This window comes from Ahaetulla prasina, chromosome 1, assembly GCF_028640845.1.
Source record: "Ahaetulla prasina isolate Xishuangbanna chromosome 1, ASM2864084v1, whole genome shotgun sequence".
In the NCBI taxonomy this organism is placed as follows: domain Eukaryota; kingdom Metazoa; phylum Chordata; class Lepidosauria; order Squamata; family Colubridae; genus Ahaetulla; species Ahaetulla prasina.
Window position 1 is genome coordinate 274868051 of NC_080539.1, and position 15374 is coordinate 274883424.

General features: G+C 38.3%; 1 protein-coding gene across 11 annotated transcripts in view; it reads left to right on the forward strand.

The window, feature by feature from the left end:
- Positions 1 to 15374, forward strand: part of TEAD1 (TEA domain transcription factor 1) — a 245365-nt gene that overhangs the window by 156297 nt on the left and 73694 nt on the right. For all 11 annotated transcript variants that reach the window (XM_058160221.1, XM_058160196.1, XM_058160257.1 and 8 more), the window contains one exon: positions 13386 to 13450. In XM_058160221.1, coding sequence (XP_058016204.1) covers positions 13386 to 13450 — 65 coding nt within the window. The remainder of the gene's footprint in view (positions 1 to 13385; positions 13451 to 15374) is intronic.

Consider the following 15374-nt stretch of genomic DNA (forward strand, 5'->3'; position numbering starts at 1 on the left):
TGCTTTTGAATGTTGGTGTTGAAGATGACTCCTGAGATGGATCATAAAACAAATCAATCTGGAATTTTCATGCGAAGCACAAATGATTAAACCTAAATTGTCTCATTTTGGACACCTTAAATCAGGGGTGTCAAACCCTATTTCATTAAAGGCCATATCAGGGTTGTGTTTGACCTCAGGGGGTGGGGGTGGGGCTGGCTAGCTCGACATCACTCCTGTTTGGGGCACCGGTGGTGGCCCAAGCGCTCTGCCAATGAAAATGGGCTCTCGAGAGGGTTGCAAGAGGCTATGGCAGCTGAAAGCGGAACTCAGGAGCCTATTTTTGCTGGCAGAAGCACCATGGGCTGGTCCTTCACTGTTTCCAGGGTGGCCCCATGGGCCAGATCTAAGTACCCCACGGGCCAAATCTGGCCCCCGGGTCTTAAGTTTGACAGCCCTGCCTTAAATGAAGACCTACTTGTCTGGAGAAGTCCACAGTCCTGAATAGGGAAGGAAAGAGTGAATCTCACAACAAGGAAATGAATTCAATTACAACAGTCCGTGGACTATTGGAAGACCTGAGGGCTGGATTAGAGACAGTTCATTCTGGAGAAGATCTATCTATATGGTTGCTATTAACTGACCCTGGCTTGGTGGCACATAAAAAGGGGGAGTGAGAAAATAGCACAGAAACTAAGACAAAATTAGGATTTAGTATAGATGCTTGTGCATGAACTGGCTTTTTCAGAAGGAAGTTTGTAGAAAATGACACAAGTAAAGATTGTTTTTGCTTACCAACCACCCGGTGATCTATCAAAGTTACAACATCACTGAAAAAGGAAACTTACGACCAATCCTCAAAGTTCAGGCTATTATAGCATTCCCATGATCATGTGATCTCAATCTGGGTGCTTGGCAATTGATATAAACATATGACAGTTGTAGCTTATCAGGTCATGTGATCACCATTTGCAATCTTCCCTGCTGGCTTTCCACAAACAAAGTCAATGGGGAAGACAGCAGGAAAGGTCACACACATTTGCCCTGATAGGTGCCCTGCCCGGCTTTTATGTCAATGGCTTTTAAACTCTTGACTTATACAACAACCAAAAATATTTAGAATTTACTGGACACCATTTTTTGAATAAAAAAGGATCGTGTAGGACAGCATGTTGTTGGAAATGTATTAAGGACAATGCTATTTTAAAACACATAATTTTGTAATATCCAATATTTACCCATGTCTACTTCTACTCCCTTACACTATCTTTTACTTTGCTTTCCCCCCCCCCCCCGTATGCAACATTAAAACAATAACTTGTTCAGTGTTGGCTATCAAAAGAGTACTTTTGAGGAATTCTTCGCCTTTAGTTGAAAATTAATTTTTTGCTGTTTCATTGTTATTGATGGAAGACTGATGTTAATAATAAGTTGTTTCTTAATTATTTCTATATTCAATTCAAGAGATCCAGTTTTTATTTATTTATTTATTTATTTTGTCAAACGTACAAGATAACAGGTATAAGTATAAACATGGACATGAATATAGGACATGTGTACAAATAAATGGGAACAGTAGGACAGGGACGGTAGGCACGCTGGTGCGCCTATGCATGCCCCCTTTACAGACCTCTTAGGAATGGGGTGAGGTCCACGGTAGAAGCTGTAGGGGTTTGAGGATGTAACAACGAAGTCAGGTAGAGCATTCCAGGCATTGACCACTCTGTTGCTGAAGTCGTATTTTCTGCAATCAAGTTTGAAGTGGTTTACCTTGTGTTTGTATTTATTGTTTGCCCAAGTATTATTGAGATTGAAGCTGATTTAGTGTAGTGATCAAGGCACCAGGCTAGAAATTAGTAAACTGTTTCCACATTATGCATGAGGCCAACTAGATGGCCAGTCACTTGCCCCACCCCAAGAAGGCATTTAGAAATCACTTCCAAAAAATTTGTCACGTAATCTGAAAGGATTAATCCAGGCAGTCATCAGGAATCAACAGTGACTTGAAAGCCCCCCCCATCCATTCATGTTCTCATTTTAATTGTTGATTTAATTCTTTATTCTAAAATAATTTCACTAGAATAGGTCATCCCTGAGGCAAACAAGGTTTGCAGTCCATTAAATATACTAACTAAAACCCGCTTCCGGGTGCTTTGGGATGAAGAGTGGTAGATTCGGTTGGTTCAGGCCATATCACAAATGGTTTTATATTGGTTCAAAGCAATCTCGCTTGACAAAGGTGTAATTTGAAATCTTCTCTTTGTATTTTCCAGAATAGCTTGTTTTCAATAAAAGATGTAGGGCAGAATACAATGTTATGAAGAAAGAGGGCTTGGCACCTGAAAGCAGTCGTCCCTGACTGTCTCTTCCAATTGTTTCCTAATAAGACAAAAGACATGACACAATAGCATTACATGATTTCCTTAAGTCTGGCAATAGTTATTTGGGAGAAGGATTGGTGAAAGGTAGTGATACTGCCCTGATTTGGGGCTAATGTTGTTGTCAGTTGTGTCTATTTTAAGTTTGTCCATACCTTCTCCCTTCCCTTAGCACTACTTTTTGTGTGATTTCTAGCATGATTACAAACTGTTGTTACTTTAAATTCCTCTGTTCCTCAAAAACAACTGATAGAAAAACCATGAACAATAAGCCAAAATCAGTATATTATATCCAAACTGAAGTAGTTGATGCAATTGGTAAAGTTCAGATTCAAATTATTATTTTTTATTTTATGTAATTGGTGTGGCTACTAGTATTCTGGTTAAAATTGTCAGTAAATGTAGCATGTATTTCAGCCTCTAATTCCAACTTGTGAAAGTATTAATAATTTATGCTCCTGAGATATTTGTTTCATCTGATTCGCGGTGATTTTTCTGTTTTCCATTAAAAACGAGGATGTTAGTTCTCAACATTTTAGATAAGTAGACATGACTGAGAATTGGCTAATGTTATATGCAAAGTAGGGCAATGTGTTCTCAACAAGCATTTCATACTTTCTTTGGATGAAACCAAATAATGAATAATGAATGGTGGTTAAGAATTTTGAACTCTGAAACTTCATATATATTCTCTTAACAAGGCTGAAAAAAGCAAGATTTTAATACGTTGTTTTCCTTTTAATCTGTGTGTCTTAACATTAGAGCAGATTAACAAGCAGATATATCCGTGTCATCAACTTGATTTTTCTCTGAAAAATGACATTTCTGGGTTTGTTATTTCTAAATATGAATATGGCTTGAAAGTTGAAGACTTTATTAAATGTGCCTTATTTTTTATTAGAAGGTCCTGGAAAGTAGCTTAGAGTGTATTCTAGTACTTCAATCAGTCTGCAATAATAAAAAAAAGCTTATGCAATAAGAAAAACAATTTTGAAAGAGAACTTTGTTGTCTTTTAAATTTTATTTGTATTGTTTTTAAAATAACAAAAAAGGGAAAAAAGCAAAGCACAAAGCTAATGATAAAAATACATATATTATCAAAGAAAAGAAAAAAACACATAGATTTTTTTTTAATAAAATTGAAAAAACACAATAAAGAAAAGTAATATGTATCATTCTAATAGTAAATAATTACAATTCTATATATTGCTATCTAAGGCAATTGTTCTTTAAGTACATATATGTTTCTAATACCTTTATATAACTATCATGTTTTATAAAAGTGAGCAAAGAAATGTTTTATAAATATAGCAATAGCACTTAGACTTATATACTGCTTCACAGTGCTTTACAGCCCTCTCTAATTGGTTACAGATATGAATAGTATAAAGAATTAGATCTTCCTATATTGCCTAGACAGTGGGAGAGTGTCTTAACTACTGTAGCAACAGGGTCTGTGATGACCATGGCACGAAGACAACACAGCTAGAGAACCAGTATGAGTCCTTTTGTTGGCACCAACTTTGCCCCGACATCCCGTTTACTCTCTGTCCTGGAGAAAAACTCTCCCACAAATCTGCAGCAGCTTTTGGCTGCAGATACTTCAGTGCAGATGCTGTAAGTAGAATGACTGCAATCAATCATTCCAGCAGGGCAAGATAATGAGTCCCAGAAGCGAGGAATAATTCCAGCAAGACAAGATAAACACACAAAAGCTTCAAATAGTCAGGAGGAATGCCAGGAATGCAGGCCACAACTCTCAACACTAGATGATTTCAGCATTTGTTCCTTACATACAAACGCTGCTCCCAACTGCCTCTCCTTTAAGCTCCATCCCCAGGTGTGCCTTGTGAAGGGAATCGGGGCTCTTTCCTTCCTCGTAAGCCACACAACCCACGTTGTTCTCTTCTGCATTCTTCCCTGTGTGCCCTGGGATGAGGAGGGGCCTTGGTCTTTGTCTGAACCCCCTCTCCCTTGTTCTACCTCTCCCTGCTCTGCCCAGCCTGACTTCCCCAGTTTCCTCCACAGCCAGCAGAGCCACTCTCCCGCTCTCTCTCAGCTGTTTGTCTTCTGTCTCAGATTCAGACTCCAATGGCGGCATGACAGGATCAATGGACCTCAAATTAAAACTTATACAATATAAAATAATATTTAGAATTCTTTGGTCATCTTAAAATATCAGTTCTTGTAAAGATTTGAAGCTAAAGCCAAGGCCTTGAGAGCTATGTCAAAGAGAATGTGAGTGGAAGAGAGATACACCATATATAGAGTAACATTACTCTTGACTGCTCATTCAGTGAATTACCGTATGTCATGCCTTTAAGACACCTCTTGAGAAAACACGAGTTATTAGACTTCTTTTTTCCCCCTGTGGTTACTCATAAATTTCCATCCATTGCTTCTTATTTTACCTTCATAAATTGTCTCCCTGCCCCCAAATACAAAAATATGGACGTACACACTGAGCTAGTACTATTATATCACATTATGTTAAGATATAAACCACTGTGATGTACTTTTTATACATTCATAGTTTATGTAAATCTGGCAATCTGGAGAGAAGGTTACCAAGAATGCCCTGGCCATAGGCGTGACGTCACATTGCTTGTTGGTATTAATGTGAGAAGGGCAATAGAAAAACAGGCTAGCGGAAGAGCCAAGATTCTGATTTTACAAGCACGAGTTTACAAAAAAGCATAAAGAAGTGACCTGACAGACAGTCTAAGGAACTATTTTCCATTTGGTCATGAAGAGTCAAAGGGACTAAGCAGAAGCAAAATTGAGCATCCTCTTTTTTCTACCCTTTTCTGTCTTATCTCAAGTGTTTTAGATTTCTTCCATATACATCAACATAATTTTTATAGACTTACTGTTTGAAAATTGGGCCTGGCTCATGTGAACTCAATGGAAAGAAACCAAATATGCATTCTCAGGCTGCCTGTCTATGTCTTCTGTATGTTCAGGCAGAAAGTCAAAGAAAACTATAAAAGTTTGCAAATGTAGCTGTAAATTGAAGAGCAGGTGCAGTCATGGCTAACCTTTTGCACAATTTCAGGCTGTGTGCCAATTACAGCCTGTCCTGCATCAGGAGTCCTTACACTCAGTCATTCAAGCCCTAGTCATGTCATGGTTGGATTGTTGCAACATGCTCAGTGTGAGGCTCCACTTGAAGAGCATTTGGAGGCTACAGTTAGTGCAAAGTGCAACAGAAGTGTTGTGACCCAGGCCCAAGTAGGTAGTAATAAACGTAGTCCGTGGAAAAACAAACTTTATTCAAACAGCTGGGAATTACTTCATTCCCAGTGTCATTCAACTCAAAGTAAAACAAATGCCTCCCAACACAAATTCCTCAGTTATCTTGCAAACCTTGGTCCAATTAGGCAAACCACCAAAAGCCCTCCCTGGCAAATGTCCAGATGCCACAAAAATAAAGATGTAGACGAAGCAGAAGACGAAGTAGAAGACGCAGCTACAACATTGTTTTCCAGCAAAGCTCAAACGCCGGTGCTGGTTTGTTTTAAGCCTTATGGGAAGGGCCAATCATCTCTTGGCCTTACTCTCTGCTTGAGCTGCTCTTGCCTTCTGGCAGCTCTTCTCGTGCGTGCATTAGGAACAGGCTCCTCCTGTTCCTCTGCCTCACTACTATCAGTCTCTGGAGGCTCTGGAGTCCGCACCTCAGTTCCTGATGGCCCTGGCCTCACTTCACCTCATCGTTGTCTGACTCGGTTGCCAGCTCTGTAGGCTGCTGACAGACTACAACAACAGGTACTTCTTGGGGTCCCAAGTGTGGCCCATGTAATTCCAGTGCTCTGCAAACTGTACTGGCTGCCATTTTGCTTTTGGGTGCAATTCAAGGTGTTGGTAATCACCTTTAAAACCCTCCTGACATGGGTCTACAGCAGGGGTGAAATTTGACCGCCTTGGCCAAGGCGGTAGGAACGATTTGAATCGGCTCACTGAACCGAATCGATTCAAATCTCCCTCCCTGCAAGCTGCAAGCCTTCACATGTTGGCTTGAGGGGCTTTGGCAGCGAAGTGAGCGACCGGCCGCACTCGCTCTCTCAACACCGCAACAAAAGTCACTTGAGTTGCCGACGCTTTCCTGGTGCTGCCGCTGTCCCACTCGGCTCCCCACCTGGACGTCATCATGTCATGTGCACTGACTATCTGTGCATGGACAGAAGGTTCTGTGCATGTGTAGAAGAGGCACACGGGAGCATAGCGCACGCACACATTCACATCTCCGAACCAATAGCGAAGGTTAATGCATTTTATCCCAGTCCACAGTTCCTAATACAGCTATCTCTCTGAAAACTGAAGCAATGTTGTATAGCTCTTTTTAGTTGCTGTTTCAGAGTTGTGTATATACAAGTAAAAGAAATCTCTTTATTTCACCCTTCTCTAATCTGGAGCCATCATAAGTGTTGAACTATCATGCCAGGACCTATTAGTGTCAGGTTTCCAAGTGGGAATCAAATATATCTCTGCTGAATTTCTTCCTATCTCTTACGTTGCATTTATCACCATCCTCCAGTGAACCATATTCATCCCACTTCCCTTATTTAAGTAGTTGAACAAAGATTAAAGTTATCTTGTTATCCACAGTAATATTTTTGAATTTTTAATGCCCTGTTTTTTAAAAAATGGTATTGTCACTCACATTTCTCCAAATCCTTTGTATAGAGCAAAAACACCCAAATGTCTTTATTCTAAACCGGGGTGACAAACACTCAGTCTGTAGGCCAAATATGGCCTGCGGAATATGCAGAATGATATACTAATTGTAATTCTTAAACACAGAGTTAATTTAAAAGAATATATGTTTGTTTATATATTTGTATTTTGTATCTGTATTTTACTGAATCGGCGGTTTACTATTACTGAATTCATTCTTCAAGAAAATACTGAGTTCTAGACAGTGTGACAAAAGGACTTATGTATGTACAGACGGTACATATTTCACTTTTCTCAGGAGCAAACACCCGTCTAATGTCACCATTTCAAAATACTACGTTCATAGCATTTTCTTTATGCCATGGTGCAACTGAAACAAATTTGTTCATTTTCTAGATTGTCATTTGATACTTAAACCTTCTAATACCTAATTATGAGAGAGAATAAAATGATTGAAGAAACTCCCCAAATATCTTGCTTTCCAGGTGTTGAACTCACATGCTACTTTTCTTTGCCAGTGTCACTATGGGAATTGGAATCCAGCACATCTGGAGAGGTACAGAGTAGGGAAGACTGATTTGGATAAGAAAACTTTTATAGCTGAAAACGATAGGGTAATGATAATTCCTCATAAAGAAAGGCCTCTGTTTTTTCCTTGCTGAATAATTAGAACTGAAGCCACCTACTATGAAATTGTGTTTTGCTAATTTTTACCTATTCTGATGCAAATACTTATTTTAATCCCCTTAACTCATCCATCATGCATGACAGACAAGACTCAAGTCTATTGTATCCATTTTTAAGGCTTTTCTGTCCAAAATGGAGTTTTTTTTCTCCTAATTCTTGAAAGGAGAGAACTTGCTTAAAATAAGTTGATGCTCTATATAAAAAAAACATAAAAAGTAAAATAGAGCTCATTAAATGATTTGTATTTTAGTAGTTATCATAGTAGTAAAAATGGTAGCTGTGATAGGCCACATATATACATAAACGCACCCAGAGAAAGTTGTCTAGGCACAGATGGGTGCCAAATTGCTGTTTGCAGATTCTTAGTATTGTTGAGCATATAAATGTATTTTTCTTGCGAGAAATCACTAAATAGATATATGTAGGTAGGTATATGTTGGATGGATTTGATTAATTTAAATTTAAAAACAAATACTATTACAAGTGTTGAAAATCTAAATCGGTGAATATAGAAGCTGAGATGCCCCTAAACCAGGGGTCAGCAATCCACTGCTCTGGAGCTGCATGTGGCTCTTTCATCCCTCTGTTGTGGCTCCCTGTGGCTGGTCGGCGCCACAATTTTGAGAAGACCTTCTGGTTGGTGGGGAGGCACACCAGGAGGAGACACTATGGCAAGGGGTGGGTTTTCCGGTCGGTTCCACAATCGATAGGGCTTTCAGTTAGGACAGGTAGAGGAAAAAGGACACTGCGCTAGGAGGAGACTCTATGGTGGGGAAACAAGCTCCAGAATTGAACGGGGGACTTCCGGTTAGGATCTTTGTGGCTCCCAGTGTTCTTTTCTATGGGAAACAAATCAAGAGGGCTCTTTGGGTGTTTAAAGTTGCCGACCCCTGCCCTAAACCACAGTTCTGTATCTTATTCCTATGAGTGGAGAGATTAAATTGAAATATAGGTTTGCAGATTCAACACCCCCCCAAAAAAGAGTGGATACTCCCAAAGATTAGGATTAGGATTAAATATATCGAACCCTAGGTTGAATTGCAGTAAGAACAAGTTTCTCAAATGATAAATTCCTCATGAATGACATTGTTGGCCAAACACCATGAATTTGGGAATCAGTGAGTTCTAAATCTGTTCTGTGATACGTTTCTTTATTTATATTTTTCAAGCAATTTTATCTTGAGGGGTAGAGCCCAAAAAGTGACAAAGCCAAGAGATGGCTGGCACTCCTAGTTTCAGAAACTGTTCTAATAATACAGCTTTTATTCCAAATACTATTATGGACAGTGAGATACATATCATTTGCATCAGCTCACATGGTATCCTATTAAATAACCTTTCATGTAGTAACTAATAAATTTTCATGACTTAAGTGCACAGTAAATGAAAACATTCTGGTATAATATAAGAAAACCCCACTATAGTTATTACTTGACAGGAAAAACACGCTGGCATTTCATGCCTTTTTTATGAGTGCTGTCACAATGAAAAACCTGACAGTAATTTATTAAACATATATTTGACTATCACACCAGTAGTGGTAAAAGAAACCTGCTTCCTTCCACTTCAACTAAGGAATGCAAATAAAAATTAAAATACAAACCTCCCTTGCCCCAAAGACCAAGCAGTATGGCAGAAGGATATAGCTAATTTAACTGTGTAAGAGTGACCCTCAATATTTCTCCAGGTATGCTAAATCTCTTGTAGCTGCTAAATCCGATTTGCAGTTGAATGAAGCATCAGCTGTGTCTGGACAAGTCCATTTGCCTTCTGTAGGCAGGGCTTAGAAGCTGATTGATATGTTTTAGCACTTTTGGGATTATTGTGATTAAGAGGAAACCACTCCGAAGGATAGGGAAAAGGGTGTAAAAATACACAGCCCACAGCTGGTAAGCAGCATGTGTTTGCTATGAGGGGAGGTCATGACTAGCTGATCCTGCTGGTTTTAGGGTTGATTGACAGATAAGAAAACTTGATATAATGAAGCAAAGGACTGCCTGCTTTGGTAACTCAGGGAAACAGTTACCATAATTCAGTAAACATGATAAAGGCTGTTTAAGAATGCTGTTCTGGCAATTAAAATTATAGCTGCACAATTTTTTAAAAAGCCTGTAAAAGTCTTCTAATAAAACACAAAGTAGGAAAATGAAATGATCAATCTAGTCCTTTTTGAAGGTTGGCTTCAAGGGAATGGTTTAGTGATTGCCTTCCTGGATAATGGAGGTATTTATTTAAAGGTAGAGCTACAGAACAAAATAAATGGATCTATCAAAATTAATTTTCTCAAGCATGAAAATTGTTTGGCTCCAGGAAATGCAGGGTCTGCTTTGTTTTTATTTTTTTTGGTACATATTCATTTATACAGGAGAAAACCCTTCAGGAAAAAGCTTTTATATATATATAAATTAAACACCTGCCTCAGAAAACAGTGTTGTTTTGTATCTGCTTTCTTTCTCTTATTACTATTGTTGTTAATTGAAACTGTAGTTTACAATATATATATAAACAACCATTTGCAAATGCGCATGAATTTTTCGAATATCCAGTTCCTTTTTCTTCTTCCTCTTTTTTTTTTTTTAAAAAAAGTGGGGTTGTACCTCTTTCAAAATGTGAGTTTAGCATACCGCACAGGAAAGAAGACAAGCTTGCCAAGTCCTGCTGAGCGTTTTTTCAAGCCTGTGAAAAGAATGAATTATTCAACAGTAAGCATGCTTACAGCTGGCCATTTGGGAGCTTTGATGTGCGAATCAGGCGGTTGCATGAATGCCCTTATTGTCATGTTATGTGTACACAGTGTGTGAATTATTGAAAATAGTGAGGCCTGAGCCTCATCTGGTAGAGATTACAGTGCAGGCATGCTGGGTGAAGGTCTGTAATTGAAAATCCCCAGATGCTGTTTATTTGGCCCGTGTCACATGACCTTCTGCCGTAAGCTTGTCTGAACAAAACACAGCCTGTGCTGAGAAGGGCTGCCCAATCTCTCAGGCTTTTAGTCCCTGCTTTTCCATAAGGCTCAGAAAGGGGATGGCTTTCAAAACTCGCTGTAGGGTTGACTTAACACCTGCCTATGCTGTACTGTTTTTGTGAAGGCATAAAATAGATTTTGCTCGTGGCTTTTAAATAGCAAGTCTCTTACCTAGCAGAGGAAACTGTATGAACTGTTGTTGACCTGCCTACAGTGATTTCTTTTTTGCTAATTTGGATTTAAAATGTCTTCCTCCCTCATCATGGCAATATATGTGCACATAAATGCTTAAAGGAGAGTAATTTTTTTCTTGTTCTCTGATGCTACACAGCTCAGCCCTCTTTGACTGAGATGCTGAAATTTTTGAATGTTGTACTCTAATCTTAATGGTTATCTTAAAATAACTTTTTCAAATGATGCTACTGAGAAGCATCTCTTAAACACCACCAGTCCAAACACTCCTGGAACATGCACTGAAAATCAGCAAAACAACAACAGATGGAATTAGGATTTGAAGATTAAATTGTTTTGCCCTGCCATGGTCCGAAAGCATTTCAAAAGAATTCTGATGAAAGCCATACTATTTAAAAATTAAAATTGCAAAGGAGAAAAGCTCACTTGGAAGGGCAGTAACAGTAACTTGATTTAATTGAAAATAATATTCAAAAATATCAACTTCATGAATAGAAAGCAACTGTGAAAAGAAAAACACTAATTATGAAGAAGATGCCCAAAATATATGCCCCAAAAACATGACTTGGAATCTTCTATGATGCTGGAATATATGAAAATAGAAATTCTTGTCTTCCATAATTTTTAGAAGAGGTCAGGGGTCCTGGGAGGAAGAAATTTAAGAAAGATTGGATTGGGCACAGCTGGGGAGACGGGCTTCTTTGTAGAGATAATTGCCACTACAGGTAGTGCTCAACTTATCATCATGATCGGGACCAGAATCACTGCTGCTAAGCAAGGTAGTTGTTAAATGAGTTGCTTCCAATTGTATGGCTTTTTCTGCCAGAGTTGTTAAGTGAATCACCAAGGTCATTAAGTGAATCCCATTTTTTCCCATTAGTTTTGCTTGTTAGAAGTGGGCTGGGAATGCAGCAAATGATCCTGGGATGCCGCAACCATTATAAATACATGCCTGTTACCAAGTGCTTGAATTTTGATACATGATCGTGACAGTTGTAAGTGTGAATACTGCTTGTTACTCACTTTTTTAATTGTTGTAATGGTTGCTAAATGAATGGCTGTAAGTCAAGGACTTCCTGTATATAATGAAACACCCTTCTGATGGAAAGACAAAGAAGTGAAGTTAAACCAGTGTTGTGGCCTGGGAATTTGCTTTTCTTCTCCTTCTTAACTTTATTTACTATGGATAATTGAATTAACAGTAAAATGTAAGTCTTGCAGTAACATTTCCTGCTAATCTTGATTGGAGTCAAGTGTTTTCAGAATTCTCTTATTGATATAATATCTAGCCCTTTGCAGTTAGTAGAATATATAACTTCTTTAGTGCTGAGGGACATCGTAAAACAGGTGGGTCGCAGCCAAGCCAAAAATGTGATTTAATATTAATTGTAAGCTAAATTTAAATGTAGAGAGCCAGTTTGCTGTAGTGGTTAAAGTAAAAGGCTAGAAACCAGGAGGCCCTGTGCTCTAGTCCCACATTGGACCCAAAGCCAGCTGGGTGACCTTGGGCCAGTCACTTTCTCAGTCCTAGGAAGGAGGCAATGACTAACCTAAAATCTTGTTTTAAAAAAACTTGTACGGAATGGTCCAGACAATTGCCAGGAGTTGATGCTGACTCAAAGGCATGAAAATAAATAAAGTGTTATATATGCTTTGCATTTTTCAATACACATTGTTTAGTGACAGAATTTTGCTCCACTTTATAACAGCTTTTGTCTGAATTTCTTTCAGCTTTTTGTCTGCCTTTGTTCTCTCTTTTTAATACAGGTAGTTCTCAGTTTCCAATGGCAATCGGGACCAGAGTTGCTATTGCTAAGTGATGCGTGATGTCAGGTGATCATGCCTCTTAGCAGCGGCAGTTCTGGTAAGCCCAGTTGTCATGGTTAAACAAAGACCACGTGAGTTGTTAAGTGAGGAACTCATGTGTTTGCAACTTCCCTGTTGACTTTGCTTGTGGGAAACTGGAAGGGAATGTAAAAGTTTGTGATCATGCGACTACTATTCGCTCAATACTGTAATCATGAAATGGGCACCAAGGGCTTGGATTGTAATCACATGACCACGGGAGCAGTGAAACAGTCAGAACTCTGAGGACCAGTCATAACTATCACTCATTCGGTCCTATTGTAAGTGTAAATGGTTGCTGAAAGAGTGGTCATTAAACAAAAGCTATCTGTAAAGTTTAAAATTAAAATAATTTCCCATATATCAGAACTGTTTTAGCTGAAATACAATTTTTGGACAAAACCAAGGAGGGGGGGAAAGCCAATGATACCTAGATATTCGCTTATTGGATTCTCCCACCTACAAATAGCAAAAGAGTTTTAAAAAATGGGTAAATGCCATTATGCCAAAAAAAAACTTTAAAAAAGTTTGCTTGAACCTTTATTTTCACAAATATCCCTGAATCATCTTTTCATTGCATCTATTTTAAGTTATGTTTTGATATGTATATTATTCATGATGATTTGTTACTTTTAGTCTTCATTGTAAATTCGTATTCATTTCAGGTAGGAATGAACTGATAGCCAGATACATCAAACTTAGGACGGGAAAGACACGGACCAGGAAACAGGTAAGACAATCCTGCAGGATAGAAGATGTGTGCCAATGAATGGGTGAATGAATGCAGCAGATGCAGAATGGTGTTTACAATATCTTAGGTTTACTTTGAAAAATAGGACTGTTTGTACCACTCACCACTTCCATATAAATTGCTTAGGCACCCAGGACACTTGCAGGATTAAAACTCCTATAGACCTGTAAAACAGTCTGGAACTATTAATCTATTAATATCAGAACAAATAGTTTGCTGAGTTGGCATGATGGATCTGTGTTTTCTTAAACTCCCGGCTTGTTCCCAGCTTATTGTTCACATCTCAAAAGAATTAGCACTTATGAAAACTTTCTGCAGAACCACATAACTTAGTTCTTCCTTTTGACACAGTGCATTAGCTAGAACTTGTTTAAGGCCTACATAAATATTTGGGCTTCAAACGAATGGTCAACTGACAATATTATTGAGAAACTTCAAGGCAGAGAATCATATTTAAAAAGTAAGATACATTGATGGATTAGAATCAAGAGTAGTTCACATGATATTTAAGAGAAAAAGAAAAAGAATCAGTAGTAGGTTGCTACCAGTTCGCCCCAGATTGGGCAAACCGGTAGCAGCAGCGGCAGGAGGTTCCACCCGGATGCTTCTGCACATTCACAGAAGCATCACATACATGCCCACCCACGAGCAAACCAGTAGCAATGGGTTTTGAAACCCATCCCTGAAGAGAATGCTTCAAAATTAGCAAAACTTCATGAATAACCAGTAAAATGCTTGTTTTCTTTGAGATAGTAATCTGCTCAGTGTAAGGCTTTTAAGTAGACTAGGCCAAATTCTTTGTGTGAAACATTACAAACAGAAATAGCCACAAGATGTTATCCAAAGGCAAAATATGAAGACAAAGGAAGTTTACCCCGTGATTAGCAAGTAGCCACTCAAATTTATATAAAGGTTCCTGTAAGATCTATTATAGAACTTTATTGATATATTAAGCATTTTTCTCCAGGAATAGAAACATGTTTAAGCAGATTTTGATGGAATGACTGAGCAAACTGGTGACCGAATTGAAATACTACTTAAAGTTAGAAAAAGCAAATGAAGGTTTTAGTTTTTTTAAATTTAATTTATGCCTGACTCTACAAGCTTACAATTAAAATATTACAATTTAATAATTATTGTAAAAAAAGAAAACATATATTGAATTAAAAGAATAAAACTGATCAGAAGACCAATCCCATATCATTAAATAATCAAAATATACCAAAATCCAAAGAAGCTCCTTATCCAAGGTCCTTATCAAAGGTCTAGGGAAACAACCAGGCTTTTAGCAATTTGCAAAAAAAAAAAATCAGTCAGGTGAAAGTAGTCCAGATTTTCATAAAGAAAATTATCCTCTGGCTGACAAAGAATATCCAATTGATCATAGCCCTGTTACAGCATTGCAAACAGCATTTATCTCCTTCACTTGAATACCAAAGATGACCCATGTTGCCAGTGACATCTAGAAGAAATCCTTTGGATGGATCCTGGATTCCAGATGAATTCAAAATCTGTGCAATCAGGATTTGAAGTTGTCAAATGACAGAGTTGGAATGTGGCTTTTAAGCTATTGAGTCCAACCTCCAACCTAATGTAGGAATCCACATTAGAGAATCCTGGACAGATGGCTTTCTAAACTCTCCTTGAATGCATTCAGTGAAGAGGAGTCTACCATCTGTCTGAGTAATTGGATCATATGGAAGAAAATACCCATACAGTTCTATAGACAAAGGCCTTTTTGATGCAGATGACCTTGCTGTAGCATAAGTGCCTTCTCTGGCTATGTATCTCCAGCCTTTGGAAGGGAGAAGGCTGGTGAGAATTTATCCCCATTGTTCATGTGATGACAAAATGTCCTAATTATAACATTTGAATAGGAGACCTGTGATATAGGAGTTTCTTT